Raw genomic sequence first — 22,680 nt, 5'->3', positions numbered from 1 at the left:
CCTCGAATCATGCGGCTCCCCCGGCCCCCTCAAAAATAAACTCCAGCGCCTCCCAGAAGGCTGCAAAGGAGGCTAAAAGACCCGCTGCTCAAAAACGTTAACGCTACGATTTCGGTATGGTTTTGTTTGGTTTGGTTTTATTCAGAACTACATTAGTGATACATAACTATTCTTCATGGAGTCCAGCAAAAAAGTACAAATATAGCAACTGAAATATACAACAAAATATACATTTGGAAGTCAAAATCGGAGTGGGAGGCTAGGAATCAGAGATACATGTATTGTCTTCCTACAGCTGCTTTGAGAAAATGTCTATATCGCAAATATCAGCACTGGCATTTACGCAGGTGCACCGTTCGGCATACTAGTAACGTTACGTACTTCTCAACATTTTCGACAGGAGGCGCTGTTGTTCCGTGGCAGTGAGATTTCTTCCTTAGCACGGTGACTTGGCCGTTCCAGTTATTTCACCGTCCAGACCTGAAAGAAACTGTTAAGTGGGTAGATATTGTTTACATTGCGTATAGAGCTCAAGTAGCCTTATATCTATTTCATCATTTATATATATATATATATATATATGTGTGTGTGTGTGTGTGTGTGTGTGTGTGTATACGTTATATTCTGTGTTCAGTTATGATCAGTTATGTTTGTTGATAACGACCACAGGAAGAGTATCTGCAATGTCATGAATGTGGATCTAAATAAACTAAACTCAGCCTCTCTTGTGGGACGTCGACTGAAAAATTGAGAAATTCTCCAAAATTCTCCACAAAATTCTATCACAGGACATGACCGGATTATTGAAAAACGTAACTTAGTTTAACTTAATTTCTTCTATTTATCCAATAGCCAATGGAGGCAAGTACAGACTATATCACAGACGTTTTTTTATTTTGTTAGTACATGAAGTTGGGGCGTGGCCCTTTATTTCCATGAAGAGATACGTATAGCTATATGTAAATAGGTTGAGCTGAGTCATTTGAAACCAATGCTTGTTGTTGCTGATGTACGTCGGAAGAACGTTGCAGTTAGTACGTATTCCGCCAGAGAGTGTAAATGCTTTGCAAGATGGCGTACAAGTTGTGGGAAATTTGAGAAGCCTGTATTGTGGCAGCAGAGGGCCATGTCAGCTTCATCGGCAGCCGTCATTCCTGCTTGTAGCTGGCAGAAGGTTGGTCTTAGTCCCCTAAGTGCGCCCCATGCATTAACTAACGCTAGATATACTGTTTTCCCGCCGAGTAATGCAATAGTTCCCAGCCCCCTCCCCCCTCTCTATATAGCTATACACACGTGCGCGCGGGCACACACACACATGCACACACACTCACACATACACCCAGTCACCCATACTCACGCATATATACACACACACACGTATCACAGACACACACACATGCACACTCACACATACGTCTCAGTCACATACTCACGCATACACTCACGTAACACACACTAACACACGCACTCAGTCACCCATACTCACGCATACTCAAACACGTATCACCGGCAGATACACACACATGCACACACTCACATGTATCACAGACACACACACACATACTTATGCATACAAACACACGTATCACAGACACACGCACAGTCACGCATACACACACGTCTCAAAGACACACTCAGGCTCTGTTTCACATCGGCTAGTATACACGCGCACTCACATATTAGTATATAATACACACACAAACGTGAACTATGTCTTACTGAAGTTATAGTTACAGTTATAGCTGAAGGACGATTGCGGTGCGAAAGATGTCGGTTAGCTTGAGTGCCTCCTTCCCCAATTCCTAATTCACACACAAACATACACTCATGTGGTAACCTATAAACCAAGAGGAATATGAGCCAATTCATATTACAGTTTCGGTAAAACTTTATTTTGATTTCATCAGCATACAACGTTTTGCAACCTTTCGCATGCAAGATCTCATTAACTAATAACAGAACACTATTTTTCATTACTTACACTTTGTACAATAACAGTACGAAAACATCCAACAAAGCTACGCCTACGATTACTTTCTCCATTCAATACGAGTGGTTTTCATTAGGTCCCTTAACCAGCCTTATAACGGGAATGTACAAAAGCACAAAATAATACACTTTAAAAGTATATTTTCGTCAATTGGTCCATATCAACGTAAGTACGGTCATAAAAATCAATAGAAGTACAATGACAGAAAGACAAGAGAACTAGAAATAAAGTAAGAAAGCAAAGGAAGTTAGCAAAATATAAATATGTTGAACGTTACATGTACTAACTATTACTATGTGCTACATATATACCATTGTTCCCGCCAATGGGTTTCTAGCTATTTACAGTCTAAAACTTGGCCAAAAAGCACACAATAGGACAGTGGCTTTGAGAGAGCGCAGTATACAAAGTACTTTGCAATTGACTTCTATCTAAATGTATTTCCAACGGTAATAAGAAAAGCGCATACCTAGATGTCTATTTTTCATACAGCTCTATAAAACTATCACGAGAAGACGCAAAACCATTCACAGCATGTAGGTTGCCGATTTCGTCACGAAACGAACTCGTATATTAGTTTTGATTATGTAGTATGAAGTTTTTATCATTCTAATTTCAAGAAGAGTTGGTGGGGTTCGGTGCGTTAAAACTGGTGATTCATCATACAGGCGACAAACGCATAATGGATGATGATATCTATACGCACAAGAAATGACCCGCTGAATCTAGTCTTCCAAACAGGAAATAAACTGCCGAGAACTCCATGAAACTCCCATCTTCCACCACGGTAAATATTCCATAGTTTACATCACACAATCCCCTTCATCACATTTAAATGCTTTGACCCCCTTGTAATCTGGCAAGGTCAAATATCTTGCGTATTGAACCATTCTTCTGAACTTCCTCTTTGCCTATCATCTGACGTTCGTCTCCATGGTTACCAAGAAGTTGATGGATTGCAGGATGGCGCGGTTGGCCCCTGTGTGGGGCTGATAACCGCCATTTAATGTGATGATATGGGGCTTACTCACGATTATGTACAAATAAATGGCACATGACACTCCCGGCGTACAGAGGGAACAGAGGTTATCGCTTCCTGGCGCAGTTTCACCGGCAATAGATATAAGTCTACTGCGTGCTATAGCGAAATGTGCCTGCACCACGGGGCTGAAATGCCGTATTAATGAAGTGCCTAGCACCCTTTCCCCAACCTAATCCCTCTTATCTGTCATAAAGCATATCTGCCCGATGGATTACTGCCAACCGTATGAGTTTCTTCTCCTCATACATATATAGCGTCCTCCACACAATGCTATCGCTCTGCTTATGACAGTGATGCATTTTTCTATCAACGGCGCCGTCAAAAAGTATTACGTGTGATTGAACTCTACCTTTCTGGGACTGGCCTACAGTATTACTCCTTTTTATCACGCATTTGACTCTGCTTGAACTGCATATTTAAGGACTTTTACTTTCTTTGGAGAAGCAATTGCCAGTGGGTTGAGGTATAAGTATGTATATATCACTGGAAATCAACAAAAAAATGCTGTTTTCCAACTCCAAACCATTAACTACTAGTATTAGCCTTTTTTCATATATATACTTCTAATCAGTGTCGCTACCGAGTTTATTTTTCACTTTAATTCTCTGCACGGATTTCTTTGAAGGTTGGGCGGAAACGTTCTTTATTTGAATATCTATATATTTTCTACGCTTTGTATTCAAATCTATGACTTATAATAACTGCAATATATTAGAGGGTATGAAAGTACACCCTTCGATGTATAAATAACAATCACGTTGGGCTGTTTTCACGTTAGATTACTGTAGGAATGATAAGTACTAATTTATCATCATTATCGACATTATACACCATGGTAAGAGTGTGTCACTGGTATTAATGATGATTTTCCACCTCATCTCTTCTCATAGTAGTCATCATTTCATTAACAAGTTCCGTGCAAAATCGGAGAAGCACTTTTACACTAAGCGTGTTTATCGGAAACAAGCGAGATAAATCAGAATAACACACAAACATACAATCAATTCGTACAAGACATATCATGTAAAGAGTGGATTTGTTTCCCTCCATTTGGTACAGTAAATGACGTTATAAGTTTTGGTACGTGGCTTGATTATTTAGATGAGGTGATGATGATGAGGTTGTTTGTAGAGGTCTTCAGTACGCCTGCGCCATGGCTCCGCCTGCCACCTGGATGAGCCCGAGTGCTGCCGAATGTTCCCGAGACTTCTGCCGAAGGGCCGCGATGCCCAGGCTGTTACTGTTGAAGTCAGTGCTGTTGGCGCCTGGAGAAAAATGAAGAACACAGACTTATAAGTATGGGACGAAATTGTCAGGGAATATACACAAACATACACTGGCATCTCCGACTCCGAATGTACGCATCTATGTTTGTTGGGAGACCTGGGTATGGACGTGAGGCCTGCCAACTTTTCTTCTTGTGCGTTGACACAGGATCGGAGGTGCTTCGGTCAGGCATCACCATCTTTAGTATTTAGGGTGTTGATTTATATACTGTATAAGCGAAACTTTGCCACCGTTTACATCTGAGATGAAAAGACCAGGACCTGTGGTTTATCACCCCCTCTGCTCTACAGTTCAACATGTGCGTAGCTTGATTAACTTTTGATCGCTTTTTCTTTCAAAGCGTTCTTTTGTGTTAATCGACGGTGCCTGAGTCCCAGTACACTGTACACATGGCGAAGTACTCAACTTCAGCAAGAGTACCACCACTTCTGCTAACGGTTTACAGGCGACGTTTAACATTCAATAAGGGAGGTCCCAGAGGTACGATATCTGTACAGCCGCAGTTTAGATCTGGGAACGATAAGGAATAGCAATGGGCTGAGTAATGACTATTGGGAACGAGAACTACTTCCGGCACTTGTGAAGATCTCAGACAACAACCCGCTCACTGTGTAACACGTTCTGACATTTCGGGCCGAGCAGAGGGTGCATCAATCTTGCAAAGACAGTTTCGTTTCTTTTTCTTTTCCGACGGGAATTAAAATATTTAAAAAAAAGAAGAAGCTTCTCTCCTTAAACATTATGATACCAAAATGAATCAGGTTAACAAAGAGAAACGCAGCCTCCTTTTAACCTCAATCTTCCAAAAACAATTTCGTTTCTTTTTCCTTTTCCGCCGGGAATTAAAATATTTTTAAAAAAAGAAGCTTCTCTCCTAAAACATTATGATACCAAAATGAATCAGGTAAACAAAGAGAAACGCAGCCTCCTTTTAACCTCAATATTCCAAAAACAATTTCGTTTCTTTTCCTTTTCCGCCGGGAATTAAAATATGAAAAAATACGCTACTCTAGAGCTCCTAAACATCATGATACGAAACTGAAATCAGATAAACAAATAGAAGCGCAGCCTCCTTTTAACACTAGACAGTTTTCCTTGCGATGAAACACAAAATAACAAGTCTCCCAGATAAGAAAACAAACAAATGAAACGCGTAATGCTCCCTGGATGTTTCCTTTGCGGGACGACCCTTGCAATGATTTCCTGATAACTCAGCATAAGACATTGTGTGCAAACATTGCTAACCCCGACCGTCCTACTGGGAATATCTCCTTACAATGTTTCAGTACAACAGTCGGAGATCAAAGCGGTGTGTGGATGTGCACCTGTCTTCTTTACTGTTCAGTGTCTTTAGGTCCCAAAACAGCAAATATGTTTACCATAGAAACACACGTCTCATAGTAATACCCCCATTCCACTTGGACGGCGCTCTCGCCGCGCGCTCTCAGCGACCTAAAATTTAACAGAACGCTCAACGATTTTCATAGATAACAAAAAATCTTTAAACGCTTTGTGCGTTTTGTGGTCTTTTCATTCATACTTTTACCTTTTGCATGATATTCCAATTATGAAGTCAAGGGTAACACATCCGATTTAGGTCGCAGCAAGAGCGCAGCGCGATCGCTGTTTATTGGAAAGGGCGCATTCTCACGATTTACAACGTTTACAAACTATAGAACATTTTGCTGATAAATATGCAGTCTCTAGCTTTATGGCCCCTCACTAAAAACACCGTCATAATTCTCAGATGGACGGGCTGGGAAAATTACTTCATTTTTTCATCACGTATCTCTCGCGAGGGGTACGATTGGATAGGGTACATTTGAATATGACATTTGCAGAACGCATGTGCTAGATGTGGGGTTGTGATTGTAGAAAATCTATATACATGTACATGAAGACGACTGTATGTGGTCCATGTAAAGGCAAACTTTGTAAGAACTTGAACGGGTATTAATGTTTTATATTCTATTTATCACACTTGCAATGAATATGTTGTTTTATGTGTAACAATACTTTTAACATCTTCTAATTGTAAATTCTTCGTGCTGTGCATTCTCTGCCGAAAGCACCTTCAAAATCAGACCTTTGCGTTCCCAATTTATTGTGAATTGTCGCAAATTAATTGGGCATTGTCCGTGACTCAATGGTTCATGAAATAGGGTGGGTAACTGTATATCCTTGTGGATTCTCCGCCGCGTTGAGCTAATCCGTGTTCTATGAATGACAAATCGGTTCTTAATTCCTGCCGGACTACTTTCCAATCTGCTGGGGCCTCCACGGGCCCGGCGCGATGTTTTCATTGAAACAGTAGCCGCGCCCACCTGTTTGGACGACTCCGTGATAACGCCTCTCACCCTGCATTACAGCACGGGCTCTTAAAAAGATTAAGTGGTCCTGACCCCAACAGAGGAGACGTCTGACCCATGAACTTCAGTTCTCATGAGAGGAAGATCTCGCTTACACGGGAACATGGGAGCTCGTCTAAAACTTGTACCGCGCGAGGAAATTTGTAACGTAATCTGATTGCTCAACTTGATAAGAGAAACGTTTGAACAAGTCGATACTACAAATGGCCTAAACTACACCCGCCTTGTATGTAGAAAACAGGACTAGTTTATCGAAGGACATCTGATTATAAATGTTGACCAGATTTTGCTTAAGGTTTATGAAAAACATCACAGTATATGTTGTGGAGTGTGTATCGTAGCATTGCGTTTTGATTTTGTTGCAGAATTTCTTCGAAGGAACACTGAAACTCTACTGGTGAAATTTATAATCATAACTGTTAGTACTGCCCTCTGTCCCGTATGAATATGGCAGAGTTTCCAACAGAAAAAAATACAAAAAAGTTTATACATCTGAATAGCGGGGATGGACAATGTGAATGTCTGTCAAAGATGAGTCATCTGCCTCAAGATTCAAAAAGAAACGATTGATTTTTTTTTCTTTTAATTAATAGATAGCGATCATAAAGTGTGGCGAAAAATCTCATGCTGCCCACCTTGTACCCAGGAGCCATCCATGTTGTACGCATGCGCAGATGATGAGTAGCTGTGCGCAGGCGCAGTGCAGTACGTCTGTGCGGTGTTGTAGGAGTAGGTGTCCGCGGCCGTGCTGCTGTAACAGTCGGTGGACGGGATGGAGGTGGCGGGGGAGGTACTGCTGCTGGCCGGGGCACAGTGCACGGGGTACGGGTCAACCTGCTGACTGCCCATGCTACCCAGTCCGTTCACCAACTACATGGAGACAAAATAAAGAAGAAAAAACTGTTAGTAAAATGAAAATGTAATATAAAATATCATACTTAGGCTTTATTCAACATCGTTGCTATATTGTTTTTTGGTTTGGTTTGGAGGACTCAATTTTTAACATTTTCCATGACATCTGTCGTTACATCTCGAAGAAGAAGTCTGTAGCCTGGATGCCAGGCTGTTTCCAGGGCCTCCACAGGCCCTAGGTCGCAAACTGTACTCCCTGGCTAGCTAACGGCTTTGGCATGTTATTTGCCGAATTTCTAGTATTTCTTCAGCGACCTGTGGAGCCTGGTAGAGGCTAGTCTAGGATCTGACATCCAGGCTTAGTTCACAGAGTTGAAGAGAACTTACCCCAGTCGACATCCCACTGCTGACAGACAGACCGGTGGATCCCGAGGACAGGTAGGAGTCGGTGAAAGGGTACTGGTAAGGTTTGCTGGCAGTGCCGTACATGCTGGCCGTGTCTGCAGCCCCGCTCTGATGGATGCTGGTGGGGGGCAAAGGCTGGGGTCTGTGCAGGGTTGCCGAATCTGTAAGTAATAAGACAGAAAATTGGGATCGTAACACATTTGTCCGTGTAAAACGATAAAGTTCTCTCTCCCACGGCCCTTCTTCCAATGACACTTACACTGTGGCACGATCTCTGACTGGGGTAGAGACACACTCAAGTTTTCTCACAGGGAGAATAAACGCTAGACGAACAGATCCAAAATGGCAACTATCAATGTACTTCTACAGTTCCGACCTGGTCCAAGACTCTACTCTTTAGTCTCATCCGAAAGATGAAAAGAATGACTAACATCAAGTTCAACAGTTTCATACCAATAACATGGTCTACTCTTCATAGGCAGCGTACATTGATGAAGGTTAGACATCCAGGTAATAAGATACGTCAAATAACAGTTACTCAAGCAAGTGGATAAAATTTTGAAACAGACGTTTCTGACAGCATCCGCAGTTTCTGACGAAAGACAGTGGATGCTGTCTGAAACGTATGACTGTTTCAAGATTTTATCCAGTTGCTGAGTAGCTGTCATTTGCAGCATAGGTAGCGCACTTTTGCAATTTATGATAATGCAGGTATGGACTAGAGGGATCCAAAAGGTACCTTGAGCGTTAGTTGGGTATGCGGGCTCGGGGACGGGCATGTAGGTGGGTGTCCCGGCGGCGGGAGCGGGGTATCCCAGCGGCATGAAGGACGGGATCTGCTGGGCACCCTGCTGCTTCCTCCAGCGGGCCCGCCGGTTACTGAACCACACCTGCAGATGGAGACATCACAGTTATTAACTACATACGTCTGGACTGGGTTCTGCAACTCTTGGTGAAGAAGGGGTCATAATATGGGTAACTGAAGCGTTGGCAGTGGAACAAAAAACGATAATATTTGGGACTATATTTAAGATAGAAATATTCTTTATCATCATCATCTTGTCGTGAGAGTATCACGGATGTAACTGCAAAGTTTACCAATAATTTGTGTGTTCACAGTTCAATATCATCTTTATTCTTAAAGACACTTTTAAAAATCAACCACGTACAAGATAAATTAAGAATCATTAGATACACATGTTTATTACAAATGCTTGATGTTTGACGGTTGTTGAACATTAGTAGTAGTCAACTACTTAACTTCTGTAGTATTTGTGTTCATCTGGCGCGAATGTATAAAGGCAATCACAAATCACAAAGGCCATATATAGCGTGTGCTACAGTGGTTTTATTCTCTCCATGTGTGCGCACTAACATGGGCGTATAGTTAGCACCAGTGCAGTCGGCTTAGCGCTCAGTATCAGCGGTATGTATATGTACTATGTCGGATCAAGTGTTTCGGCCTTGGAAACACTCCAACAAACGCGGGATGCGGAGGAAAAGTACCCTTGGCTAACCAGCAGCTCCGTTCCACCCTTCTACGTGATTTACTCGTCAGTCTAGCTTATGTTTCGTTCTTATCATGAAAACAGGTGTCCGCCATGTCCCCACACAGCTTCGCTATGGCCGTGTGTGTTATCTAACTACAGAACACGGCCGCTAGGCGCAGTCATGCCCGTTTGTCTTTAGTTAAGTGCTAGAGGGGCTCGGGGCAAACGGGTCAATTGCTTTGTGTTGAAACAACTTATCCCGACCCACCCATGTGGACCAATGTTTGTAAGGTTAGCGAAGGATTTCTCTGTAATCATATCGGATTTATGCAAGGATTAAGGATGAATAGGGATAAATACAGGTATTTGTTGCATCGGCGCTTTCTCTTGACTAAGCCATGAAAAGGAAAATAAAGGTCCGCCGGGAAATACGGCATGTAAGGTTAACCACGCGTGTGCTTCCCTCTGAGACCGAATTTGCGCCGGTTTGTTATGACCAAAATAACGACCTCATCATCTTCTTAATCAAGAACTTATTGATACAAGCATCCCGCGATCAAAGCCCGCGCACCGAAACGAGAAATTTCCCCGCGACTGTTATTTCCGATCATCGAAGGCATTTCCTCTATTACTCTATGTAAATCCTGATGTTGTTGATGTTTGACACTTAGCAACTATTACATGTGTAGGGGAATTATTTTCCTTACGACTTGAATTCCTATCTTAAACGAAATCTCCACGGTTCGTTACATCATACATGATAGCGGGGAAACTGATGCCTGCTTCCAGTAGCATTTCTCCCTAACCAAGTTAGTTCTGCCCAGTCAAGTAGTATTAGTCCGTACAGGCCAAGTAGGTATACAACACGTTCAAAATCAACTTGTCATGAGACAACCTTCGGTGATTGTTTACGATTACAAGCTCTGTTCTTGTTTGTTAACTCAATTATGATTGGTCTGTATATGATATACTTTGACAGAAAGAGTCTAGAATCGTTCAGGAGCGCTCGTAACACTGTTGGCTGGGATGGGGGATGGAGTGTCACGGCTTTGACATACAGGTGATGTGGGAACGCGCGATGTTACATGATGGGGTAGCGTGCTCAATATGGAGCTAGTTTGAGCCCCATGTGTTTGAACAAAGGGCAGCATTTTTCCACGCCTTGGCTCTTCCTGAGAATGATGGGCCCGTGAAGCCTGCCCCTCCCCAGTCCCAGCCCCGTCCCGGGATCAGGTACCGCGCGGGATGGGAACTACACATGGAATGAATTTTCCAGACGTCTCATCCCAGCCTCTTGACCCTGTGAATTCCACCACTTTGCAGTAAGTGTTCCTTGGCGGGTTGAGATCAGTGGGAACGGGGAGAATCCGTGAGGTAGGGCGCGCAGAGAGATGCACTTCACGCCAAAATAAATTGAAAAGCAGAGGGGGTCTCCTCACGTGCTCACAGGTCAGATCCTCTGCGATTCACTCCAAAGACAGAGACGTAGCCTCATCATCTACGATGGTCTCTACGGACAACCTCCTACGATACATTGTTTATTTTCTTCATCACAACCATGGTGAAAACTTATGGCAACAGTTGACTTTAAATCGGCTTCGGACCTTAAATTCTTCACAAAGTGTCCTGCCCCCTTCAGGAATTGGTTACTTGGATCCGCGAGCTTATTTTCTCTGGCTTTGTCTGGCGAAAGATTTTGATCCAAAAAATATATAACGTTGAATGGACTGGGATTTCCGCATGGGAAGTGCTATAGTATAGACCTCGGGGGCTAAGTCGGGACTGAATACGAGTATTCGAGATTCAAGTGTGCTTTTATTCTCGATCGAGAAAATTTGAGGGCGGAATGAGTGCGGTGCGGAAGCGAGGATGTCTACCTGTCCGCCCACCACATCTTTCAACCGCAGCCCCCATTTCCTGCGACCGGCGGGAGACCGATCCATAAAGGCACACATGTCAACCTGGGAGACCTGCGATTCACGGGATCGGTTTCACTGCCACTGTAGGGACGTACAAGAGGTCAGTGTTCCCTGCCAGGTCTGTATCAGTCCCGGTGTCCGACAGGCCTGAGACTGTCAGTCCCCTGAGCCGTGGGGTCACTCTGCTGACCGCACTGACCCCCAGTCCTTCATCCACAAGGACCCATAACCCTCAGGAGAGCTCAGTGGCCATGTATGTGAAAGAATCTTGCTGTACGCAGCGAAAAACAAGATCGATTCTACCACATAACGAACACTAGTAGGAACTATTCATTTAAAAAAAATGCATTCAACTGCCTACAGGACAAACATAAGTAACAAAGTAATAGGATGTGTAGGCATGCTATAAGAATAAGATCGTACAAATTCTCATAGAGATCCTCGAATTGAAGTGGAATGGTTGTAAGCCCCCATTACTCTAGACGGCGATCGCGTTCCGACCTCGCTGCAACGTAACTAAGTTCAATTTGTGTTATCCTTTGTTTCATGATTGGAATGTCACGTTTGTACTGAAAGTATGACTGAAAAGACAACAAAAAAGGCTAAAAAAGATTCGCTTTTTTATCCATAAAATTCGATGAGTGATCTGTCAACTTTTAGGTCGCAGCGCGATCGTACCGAGGTCGCCGCCCTAGTGCAATGGGAAAAGACACCTGTGTGTCTGTTCAGACGTGAAGCCGCGGTACTCTGTGTTGTTATCCCGTGAGGGTATCGCTGTCAGTGTATGTTTTCCGAGTCTGATATCATCATTGTCAGTCAGCGGTTCTCACACCTGCTAACTGGGCACAAGTGTGAAAGCAGACGTGGCGGAAATACCCAGGGTCGGTTTCACCTCATTCTGTGGGCGCTTCTTACATTGCAAGAACTAAATAGAGCTCATATTGTGTGCGTAGTGTCTTAAGCTTTCTTTTCTCTTACCTTATGATATAAGGCTACACCAAGTAATTTTTATGGATGACGTCCTTTGGAGACCCTAAATCTAATGCGAGAGCGCGAAAAAAACACAAGAAAGGCCGAAAAAAACAAGATGCCTAGATTTGAAATATAATAGTCGACGACACATGTTAGGACACAAATTGAATGAGAGAACACAGTGTAACAACTAACAATTCTTTTATTCATCATGAAAAAGCAATAATTTGAATAAATCAGTTGAAGTTCAACAGCAGTTGTTGTCCTGTCCTGTTTCTTTCGATTTGCAGCACTGTCGTAACTCTTTGATCATAGTTACAGGAAGCGGAATTTCTTGTTTTTTTTTCTGGGAACAGACCAAAATCAATGCGCGCGCGGACGTCATCCATAAAAATTACTTGGTGTAGCCTAATCGTATTCTAAAATAGATGTAAATGTAGCATTTTAACAACAATATAATCAACATGTTCCGAGTTTTGTAAGAAAATTGCGGTTAGGAATGATGCAAGACATCTAGCAAAGATGACCTGCACCCTGGACTCCGTCAGCTTGGTCCTCTGTCACTCTGTGCCAGCTCCTCCCATGTGTAGATGTCCGGGTAGAGTTAGAGTTAGGTTTAGATAGCTTAGCTAGTAGAGATAGGTTTAGATAACTTAGCTGGTAGAGATAACTACTGACCTGCACCCTGGCCTCCGTCAGCTTGGTCCTCTGTGCCAGCTCCTCCCGTGTGTAGATGTCCGGGTAGAGTTAGGGTTAGGTTTAGATAGCTTAGCTAGTAGAGATAACTACTGACCTGCACCCTGGCCTCCGTCAGCTTGGTCCTCTGTGCCAGCTCCTCCCGTGTGTAGATGTCCGGGTAGTGAGTGCGCTCGAAGGCCTTCTCCAACTCGTCCAGCTGCTCCGGAGTGAAGGTGGTTCGGCTGCGGCGCTGCTTCCTCTTCAGGGGCAGGTCGGGCTCAGAGTCGCAGTCGGAACTGTCTCCAGGACCTAAACCAATATCAACGTTTTAATCACTGTTGTCTACGATGTAGCCATTTTGTAGCGAGCACGATACAAAGAAATATCCTGAGGAACCACACATAGGAATCAATTTGAAACACATCCTTTGCCATATGGAATATTTATGGAGCACATGTAGTACTGTACATGCACTAACTACCTCATACTGTTTTAAAACCGTAAAATTCGTCTCTATTCTAAGATTGGCATACGGGAATATATATATATATATACATGTAGTATTTGTATCACCATATAATTTGACTCTAGCGGTACCCAAATTGTTAGGGTCCATGGAGGTTTAGATCAGCAATCAGTGTTTTCACGACATTGAAACATTTAACATTTGCTTCGCGCCCATGCAGAACTGGACATATTCTAACTATGAGTATGACTGCTATCCTTTCATCAACTGTATGTATACCCTTCTGTTTACACAAAATAAACATAGTCATTGCCCGCTTGGGTACAAAACATAGAATGTCGCAAATACATTCGCCACGGCCTTTCCAAAATTAGTACTTCAAGAGCGATCCGCGAAACCCAAACACTGCGAGAGAGCGGATCCGATTGGTTATTTCCCCTGGTTATGACTTTGTTGATTGTCCCCTGCTGTCTGTGTATCAACAAAATGTAAACAAAAATTTATAGCTTCCGAGATCCCAACAATGAGAAAACCACTCGTTGAAGGTAGGAATATTCTCAGCTACTCAGACGAATGCATAAACATTGAAATGAAATTGATACCAGATAAAATCCTTAGTGCAATAGACCAGCCAATTCTTAGCGTGTTGAAGGAATGCTAAAAAAATGTCGTCTATTCAATCCATAATGCCGATTATAAAAATATTGGGTTTTTCTTTTGATGATCTTCGTAACAAACTTAAATACTTTTGTCTAGACGTCGGTTTAATATACATAATACCGGCAATAAGAAAGACTAGTTCTTTAAAGATCCTCATTTTCCGTTAAAACGACAAACACTGAAACTCTCCGAAAACGAATTCGAAGCCTTTCAAAAACACTGCACCACTGAATATGGTCAATCTAAAAAGCATGTATGCTCTATTTAATCTTCGTGCCAGCAGCCTCAAAACGACGAACACAAAGCTTGAAATATCAGTCTTACGAAAAACCATTCAAGACTTCAACTTGAAATATGGTGTACATACCCGACCTACATATGACATTCTGACAAGTTCACGCATATATAACCACCCTAACAAGCCCAGTTGGATCATATGAAACTCCCTGGCGACGCTAGCCAACTCTCCTCGACACAAAACAGTTCAGAGGAAATGACATGCCTCGTGCCTACGGTGTGCACATAAGCGTCCCCTTGACCAACTGCTTCCCTTCAAATACTCTTGTCAAATCCATAACGTGGAACAATCAATTTGTCTTGAGTTCCCTTCAGCGTGAGGTAGGTTGTATGTATGATCCGTATCATATTGTGTGCCCGTAGTTTGTTGGAGTAGGGTTACATAAGTTAATACTCAAGACCCCCCTGGGTAGGTGGTACGTTGTGAGAGTGTTGTTTCGTGTGGTTGTGGTGTAGTACAGCATGTGCGTGTGTTCACGGACAGATGCGACTCGCTCCCGTACTTCACACCTTCTTGCTAAGCGGTAGGGCCCCGCATTGAGTCGGCCCACTCAACCAGCAATTTTCCCAGCAATAATAACGGCCGCTTTCCCTCTGCACAGATGTTACTACGGCGCGTTTCTATAGAACTGCCCAGCTGAACACGGCAATATGAGCATCTGATGTATACTTGATGACATTAATCACATCCGTGATTGTTGTTTGATAACGGTCGTTACCATGGCACCGGGCATAAAAAACTAACTGTGTCGACAATTTGCTTTTCTGTCCGAGTACCGGGGAACAAAATAGGCATTTCAGATTCAATTCTAAGTTATATTGGCCTTTGTTGGAAGGCTAATACAGAGTGACCTTCCGGGCAGCTATGGCGGTACTCGACTGAGGAGAAGTATTCAGACAATGTGTGGTTTCTCACGAGGATTTAAATTTTAGAAATTCTGGCTTTGTTTGAACTGTTTCTATGATGTGAAGTTACCTTATGAATTGTTTATACATGTAGTATTATTCTTAGATTAACAAATGTTTCGGACAGTTAGAACTATTGCCAAAATAGGAAAACAGCCAATTTTGCAGTTTTGAATGAATAAAACCGTAAAACTGCAAAAGCGAATACGCGTGTTCAGTTTTCAGCAACAAAACTCAAAATAGCGAATGCATGCAATGTCCTACAACGATCGCAACGTTTTGTTTTGATAGTCAATAATAGACTATGTAAAAGGAAATAGCTTGTGTCCGTACATGAGGTTGAATCTTATACATTTCATCGAATCAAAATTATAAAGAAACGATATCAAGACAGCCAAAATGGGGTAAAATTGTATACTTTATCCAAAAAAAAATAAGTTAATAACAACACTTCCCATTCGGTTATAGTACATACATTATTAGGTCCATTGTACCGCGGGGTGGTAGTTTAGACTATGTTAGATTGGCCTGGGTCCACTTCATTGTGTGATCAAGTGGTCATTTGGGGCCATTATAATTAATCGTTTCAATTAACTGTCATTTCCGAATAGACTGACCCCATTTTTCGTATAAAGCCTAAATCAAATGTTCCTACCGCTCATATTTTTCAAGGATCGTACATAAACTGTTACAACTACCAGCTTTTTTCTTCCGCAATTCAAGAGAGCCGATTACAGCGATAACCCGGCATTGGAATAATCTCTTCAATTTGCGGGAGATCTTGATTCATTTGGTCATTATTCGGAGTGTTGGATATTCATCATCTGAAGCCTCCTACAGTCAATGGGGCGCTTTGTGAACTGGCGCGGGTAAGCAGGCACCTCGCTGGGCGGGAAAGCGCGCCGTTTTCCCCCGCAGAGTCCGGAGGTATTCTCCGCTTTCACGGGACAATTGCGGGCCACGGGTCAAGACTCGGGGAGGACGGTTCCGCGAGCTTCTTCACTCCTTCCGCGGTCCTCTGATTGCATATTTCGTGCTTCCATGCTCAGACCTACCGCGACTTCATTCAGAAGTGACGGACACTGCCGTGAATGGTTTGTAGAATCTCCAAATTATAGGCTACACCGGATCTAACCCGGGTCTGGGGTTACAGCCAACATATGGCGGCCCTTCTACCCGCAAGGTATTTCCATGACAATCCTCAGCATGCAGCATCCCCCACTAAACATGAATACACGCAACACAAAAAAAACTCCACAAAACACATGGACAAAATTGCACAAAAATCTCAAGAATCCCGGATAAAAACCACACGTTTTGTGCAGTGAAAAGTTGCCAGGTAACCACTACAGAACTGTCATATTCTTCCCCGGGAAAGAAGGAGAGTTTGTTGTCCGGGTCCCCTACAAGGGGGAGGATGAATTTTCACAGGTTTTTGTGCATGCATCATTGCCGACACCGCGCCGCGCCGAGGTGGGATTTTTCCCACGATAACCCGGAGAGTTGAGAATGGCTGTAAACGACTTGGACACTTCTTCAATGGCCAAGGTCCTTATCGCGAAGGTGCGATCGGAGGCCGGGCACACCTCCTTGAAAGGGTCGTTCATCACCCAAGTCTACAATGGCCCGGCGCTGACAGTTCATATTATCGCCATTTGTTTAAGTACTGATTTCCTGAATTACACATTTTAGCTATTAATTTGGATTAACGCTAGTATGCGAGTTGCGGTAAAGAGAGACACAAACCGAAAATTTATTTCATTTCTCAGATCTATACAGGGACCTCTCTTTCAGCGATTCATCGTCTCCGACAAAATGCCTATTGCGTTGTCTCATTTCCGCTTGTGGTTTGATCCCCGTACAGGAATTCTTGAGTTCAGCATTCAGAACACTTCGGTCACACATAAACAAGGCCAACGCCAAGAATTACTCATTCTTCAACAAGGCACTTACAACAAGCTTTGTGCATTTCTTTCAATTTCAAATGAAGGCTATGACTTTGAAGAAAATGTGTTTAGGGACAGTAATTCGCTTCAAGTTGATTTGTTTCAATGTGGGATTCTCCTTCTTTACGTGTAACCGGCTTTTATTTGCAAATTTCCGTCAATAGTCAAAGACATAAAGCCTTTTCGTGACATACACATGCTTTTGTTTTTCCTTGGCACTCCGTGTATTGTTTTCCTGGACGTGTCCGTGCGCGTGGCCCTCTTTTGTACCTATCAGCCGGCTAGTTCTAATTCGTCATGGCCGGCGACAGTGTTTGTTGAATTTGCCACAGAGTTTATCTGTGTTTCGACAACTTTGTTTAAAACACGCGACTAGGCAGCCCGATTTCTTGGACAACACACTCGTAGTCTCTGATATCTAGTGCATATACAATAGGAGAATTTTTCTATATCACTCTATAGCTCATTCCTTGCTTCTCAGAGTACAAAGACATCTCTTGGATGTCCATAGATTTCTGTATGGTCAAATCATGTTGGCGACGGCATATGCCTTTTACTATCACAAATGAGGAAGAAATCATAGTTGGTCATCGATAATGTGTAAATCCTCTGGTGTAAATCGTAACATAAGTGTCATTAGCATCCGATATTTGGGGTGCCAAGCGGAGGACGTTTTGAAATGCCCGACATATGACTGTTCGCCCGCGAATGTGCAGAGTAAACAAGAGCGTGCTAACAGGGCGCGCAAGCAACACACATCTGCTAATTAAGAATTAATCACTGACGGAATTTTCCCATGCCTTGCTAATTTTCAATGACCTCCTTAAGATGACCTCTGGTCCGTGAGAAAAAGGATCAAGTTCACAGCTGGTCGAACAAAACACCTTCTGGGATCCTACTTCTAAAGATGTGTCAAAATTTCAGCCATAAGGTAGCGAAGGGAAGGAAGGTACCGTGGACTACAAGCCATGTGTTCGTACACAAGATGTGTGAACTGTTTCCTAGAACCAGTATGTATCAGTCATTGTAATTATAAATCTAGTAAAATGTTTGGAGAAATATTAGACATTTCCCAAATAGCATAGCGACAAGAGTGACTTAAACCTTACACAGCCATTGTAATTACAGCGTTGAACTTGAAGCATTTGGTGGTGATACTTCCCGTGTGCACAACATTTTTAAGAATTTACGCACTATCTATACACTAGTATTAGAATTGCCTCGAAGGAACACAAGGGGGGTTAAGAAACATTAACCGATGATGTACAACACCAAAACTATCATTCAGTCAAAAGGATATGGTTTCGTATCCGTTGCAGTTCCAAATAATACACGCATACATTTAAGATCCAAACTTACACATTCAAGTACGATAATAACAGAACATCTAGAAGCTGGCTGATATTCAAGACAACGATAGTCTAAGCAAAGCGCAGGAAAGTACTAATATTAAATCAATTTAAGGTATTCACGCGGCTACAGGAATATAAAAACATACACCATACGTTTCAAGCGGAAATATGTATTTGCATAGGTTATATTCAGTGCATAATCTGTGTTTTCAAAGAGGTCGTGACTCTGAGTCAGCGCATTCCAAGCCTTTTCAGAGGATGTGAAGTGAACATGTGAACTCACCATTCTTCTCTCCCAGGATGCCGTCGATGCTGTGTGGCTTCCGATCGCCGTCGATGCTGAGCTCGTCCTCTCCCTCCATCTCCAAGTCGCTGATCTTGTGTCCCTTCCCGCGGAGGATGCGTGAGATGGACGAGACGGAGGGGACGGTGCTGCGGTCACACATCCCGTCCTTCAGCAGCCGGTCCCGGATCTCCCAGCTGAACATGCCGGGGTTGTCTCGCTTGTAGTCCTCGATCTTCTTCTCCACCTCGGGTGTAGCGACGCGCGGCTTGCTGCCGCCGATGGCGCCCGGCTTGATGGAGCCGGTCTCCTGGTAGCGGCAGAGGATCTTGGAGACGCAGCCGTGCGACACGCGGAGCTGGCGGCTGATGACGCAGGGTCGGATCCCGGCGGCGGCCATCTCCACGATCTTGTGCCGAATGTGGTTGGGCAGCGGGCGGCCGTTGATGAAGACTCCCCCGAGCTGGTTCACACGACCCTGCCCTGCACCGTGACAAAGACCTTTACATTACCACTCGTGTGCTGGGCTCGTGTTAACACTTACACACCGCGTTCACACCAAAACACTTACAATTGTGCTTCTCCTCAGATCATCTATATTATCTAATTTGATAATTTTCCGCTACAATTCCGTCAACGACGTATCAGTTTACAGGACATTGGCAAAACAAATTACCTACAACAAATTTTGGAAGATATTTTAAACACCTAAAATTACCTCATATCATGCCCATGCAGGATGTATCTTCAAATGGTCAATGAGCCCGAAATCTTACGTATACGTCAGATACATCTTAGTTGCTTGACTCTTACCCGTAAGGTTAGTGTTCTCTGCAAGTATTGTATCCGGAAGAATACACTTCCTGTTGTCCCTCTTTTGAGAACGTCAAAACTGCTAAGTCCATCAGACAAGGTACACTGTTATAGAACTCAAACTGACTACCATAGCAAGCAGACAAGCTAACATGTCTCCTGAACAGTGACCGTTATCTCCTACTTTTATCTACAGATAGATAACCATTTGACCCCGTGTTGCATGTGCTGATTGACGTACGAGCGATCAATAAAGGAGAGTAAAACTTGAGTGTGGGAACATGCATGCTTACCTTCTAAAGGGAATGCCGGCCTAAACGTGGCTACAGGGCCGCCAGCTTGTCTCATGGTCATCATGTTCATGGTTAGAAACTTTGGAATCAGCACGTCGTCTTGTGGAGTAACGGTCCTTCGGCGTTGTCCCGGGACGGACGTGTGGGCTCAGTCGTTCTTTGCTCCGCTCTGTTTTGGTGCCTGCGGGGGAGCAGTGACCCCGTCTGAAGTTCTCTCTAACTGATTTACAATGCTGATTAGTCCGCGCCCCTCTGCCAATCGTGGCATCTGATTGGATAGAAGTAAAACTGACGTCATTATGGTAATCTTTCATTGGTTGTTTTTCGCGGGCATTTTTGCCTGAGGTGTCCCGCTGAGAACGACACCGTGGACACGGGAAGTTGGCAGGCGGGTTGGCTTGACAGGGGGAGGGACTGTTTCTCCGTAGATTTAGGGACTGTGGGGTCACAGCGGGCGGAAAATGGGCACTGTCTCAGCCCCACCTTCTTGATGTTTACCAAAATAGTTGTATTGTCGCCAAGACGCTGGCGAGAAATTTGTGACTGCAGCGGAAAAACTGCGTCTTTTTCTCAATCTTGTGTGAAGGACTCCCCGACGGTTCTGAAAATGACCGAGTAACGACGTCTGATAGGGATCAGCGTTTTACAGTGTCTGATGTCTTCAGTTATATCCGTTGTTGCTGCTTTGACTACAGAAAAAAATTCACAAAGGGGTATATTTTCCAGTAATTTTCCAGTAACGTTATAACGTTACCAAATACTAATGTAACCTAAACCATGCAAGAATTTACCCCGATTCGACATGAATTGATATTACGATTTCACGAAGTGCGAGGATGAAATTCTAAAATTATAGAAATTCACATGTCAAAAATATTACGGAAAGTTTTCCGGGATACGGAGGAACGGTTTTAAACCCATTTTGAATACACATGATAAACCGAACATTCATAATCTTAACTTGATCATAAGGAAACATTGAACTTGCTTCTAGCAACTATATCAGTTTCATGATGCCCTCATTTTAACTACAGAGGAATATTCACGAACATATGGTAACATCATAAACTGACAATAAAGACTTTAGATAAACACGATGTTTGCAGTGAAGATGATTCTCTTGACGCTGATAAACGACTGTCCCGCTGAGAACCCTCACCCCACCACTAGAACAACGTGCTCCCACACTACCTCCAGTCCCTTTGGGAAAAGCAAACAGAGTGGTTTCAGAGCTCTCCTGTACCGCCGTAATCACGGAGAAATAGATCAGATCAACGGAGAATTACATTACCGAGTCTTTTGTTACGTGTGTTCCGATTGGCGGCGGATGGTGTAAGATCCGTCTTTAACACCTTGTTCTGAAACAATGCTAATGCATTTAGGTGTGATTACTTGTGTATCCAATGAATTCTGTTGTTTTTGTTTATTTGCGGTGGAAAGTTTTCTTGGTCTGAATAAGAGGGCTTCTTTGCTATATTGCTGCTAAAGATTAAAAGAATACAATTTTCTGTCTATTGCACTGTATTAAAGTATAGTCAATTTTGAGGATGCTGCATTGTAATTTCATACAACGGCATGTGTACAAAGTACAAGTGTTAGAAACGCGGTGCCGTTTTACTGAAAACGCATTATAGCTTTACCAGCCAGAGAAGGCAGCAGTAGACAGCGCTGCGTATCCTCTCAGTGCTATCTTGTATGTTCCGATTGGACTTGACAAATTGTTGTAGCGGCAAGTAGTCGGAGGGCATCCAGTTTTCTATAGAGGGCACATCTTCCAGACAAGCCATTTTACGTTATCACTAACCGTACGTCATCGTACACAACAGATAAATCGTGTTTACTCATAACTCGTTTGGGGAGAAGACCTGATTTTCCCGTTTACATTCGCACACAAAAGGGACCTTCAACATCAGGTCCGCATCTGTTGTGTTCAGGCCAATCTCAGAAATCCGAGACTTGGCATTTTACTCGGGTCCTTTTCATGGTCTCCCTCACGGAGGTGGGCCCCTTGGCACCTTCAAGATTACACTTTGTTGGGATTCTTCAGAAAAGGGACCCGCCATCTCGGTAGCCATCTTGAATATCATCCTCTACTGTGTTCATGGAGGTGAATCTCTCCATTATGCTCTTTACAGCCGCGGTTCTAACGGGAATAAAACTCATTCACTACCGGGGAATATGATTTCTCCCAGGGTGGTGTTTTGTCTGATATTTGAAGAGATTGTAGAGACACTGATGGTCCCATAAATCCGTCTTAACGACGTCTGATAAAAGGTAACTCAAGACCGTTCGGTCCCGGTGAGGAATGGATGCTTTCTGTACAACACACCGGGTCTCTCTTGGGTCAATGTCTTTTTAACTCATCGCAGCGAGAATCTGACCCTAAGTTGTTTATGTACTTTAAGGATACGTTTTTGTTTGTTTGAATCAGACTCCCGTAAGTCAAAATATTTGTTACCACCTCCGGTGATATATCCTCTTTGCGTAACGCCAGCTACTGCTATAAAAGATGAAAACCTAAACCTTTTGAAACGTCAATACCAACAATGGCGTTTCTTCTTGAATTTCGATGCACAAACATCTTTTCTGGATTAACCTGAAAAGGGGTAGTCTTGCCATCTTGGAGCGAAGACCCATACATTTTCAGCAGCGGAGCTGTC

At 43.3% G+C, this 22,680-nt stretch overlaps 1 protein-coding gene across 2 annotated transcripts in view; it reads right to left on the bottom strand.

Moving 5' to 3' along the window:
- Nucleotides 1-1,870: 1,870 nt before the first annotated feature.
- LOC136442803 (paired box protein Pax-7-like) overlaps nt 1,871-22,680 on the bottom strand; it is a 44,557-nt gene continuing 23,747 nt past the window's right edge. The window contains exons 2-8 of one of the 2 annotated variants that reach the window (XM_066439737.1): nt 20,021-20,288; nt 18,915-19,397; nt 13,120-13,313; nt 8,685-8,835; nt 7,928-8,106; nt 7,324-7,558; nt 1,871-4,297 (exon numbers count right to left, since the gene is read on the bottom strand). In XM_066439737.1, the coding sequence (XP_066295834.1) occupies nt 4,170-4,297; nt 7,324-7,558; nt 7,928-8,106; nt 8,685-8,835; nt 13,120-13,313; nt 18,915-19,397; nt 20,021-20,090 (1,440 nt within the window). In that variant the 5' untranslated portion in view covers nt 20,091-20,288 and the 3' untranslated portion in view covers nt 1,871-4,169. The remainder of the gene's footprint in view (nt 4,298-7,323; nt 7,559-7,927; nt 8,107-8,684; nt 8,836-13,119; nt 13,314-18,914; nt 19,398-20,020; nt 20,289-22,680) is intronic. The other variant, XM_066439739.1, reaches the window with a different exon arrangement.

The sequence above is a fragment of the Branchiostoma lanceolatum genome, chromosome 10, assembly GCF_035083965.1.
Source record: "Branchiostoma lanceolatum isolate klBraLanc5 chromosome 10, klBraLanc5.hap2, whole genome shotgun sequence".
Taxonomy (NCBI): domain Eukaryota; kingdom Metazoa; phylum Chordata; class Leptocardii; order Amphioxiformes; family Branchiostomatidae; genus Branchiostoma; species Branchiostoma lanceolatum.
This window is presented reverse-complemented; position numbering and strand designations above follow the sequence as displayed.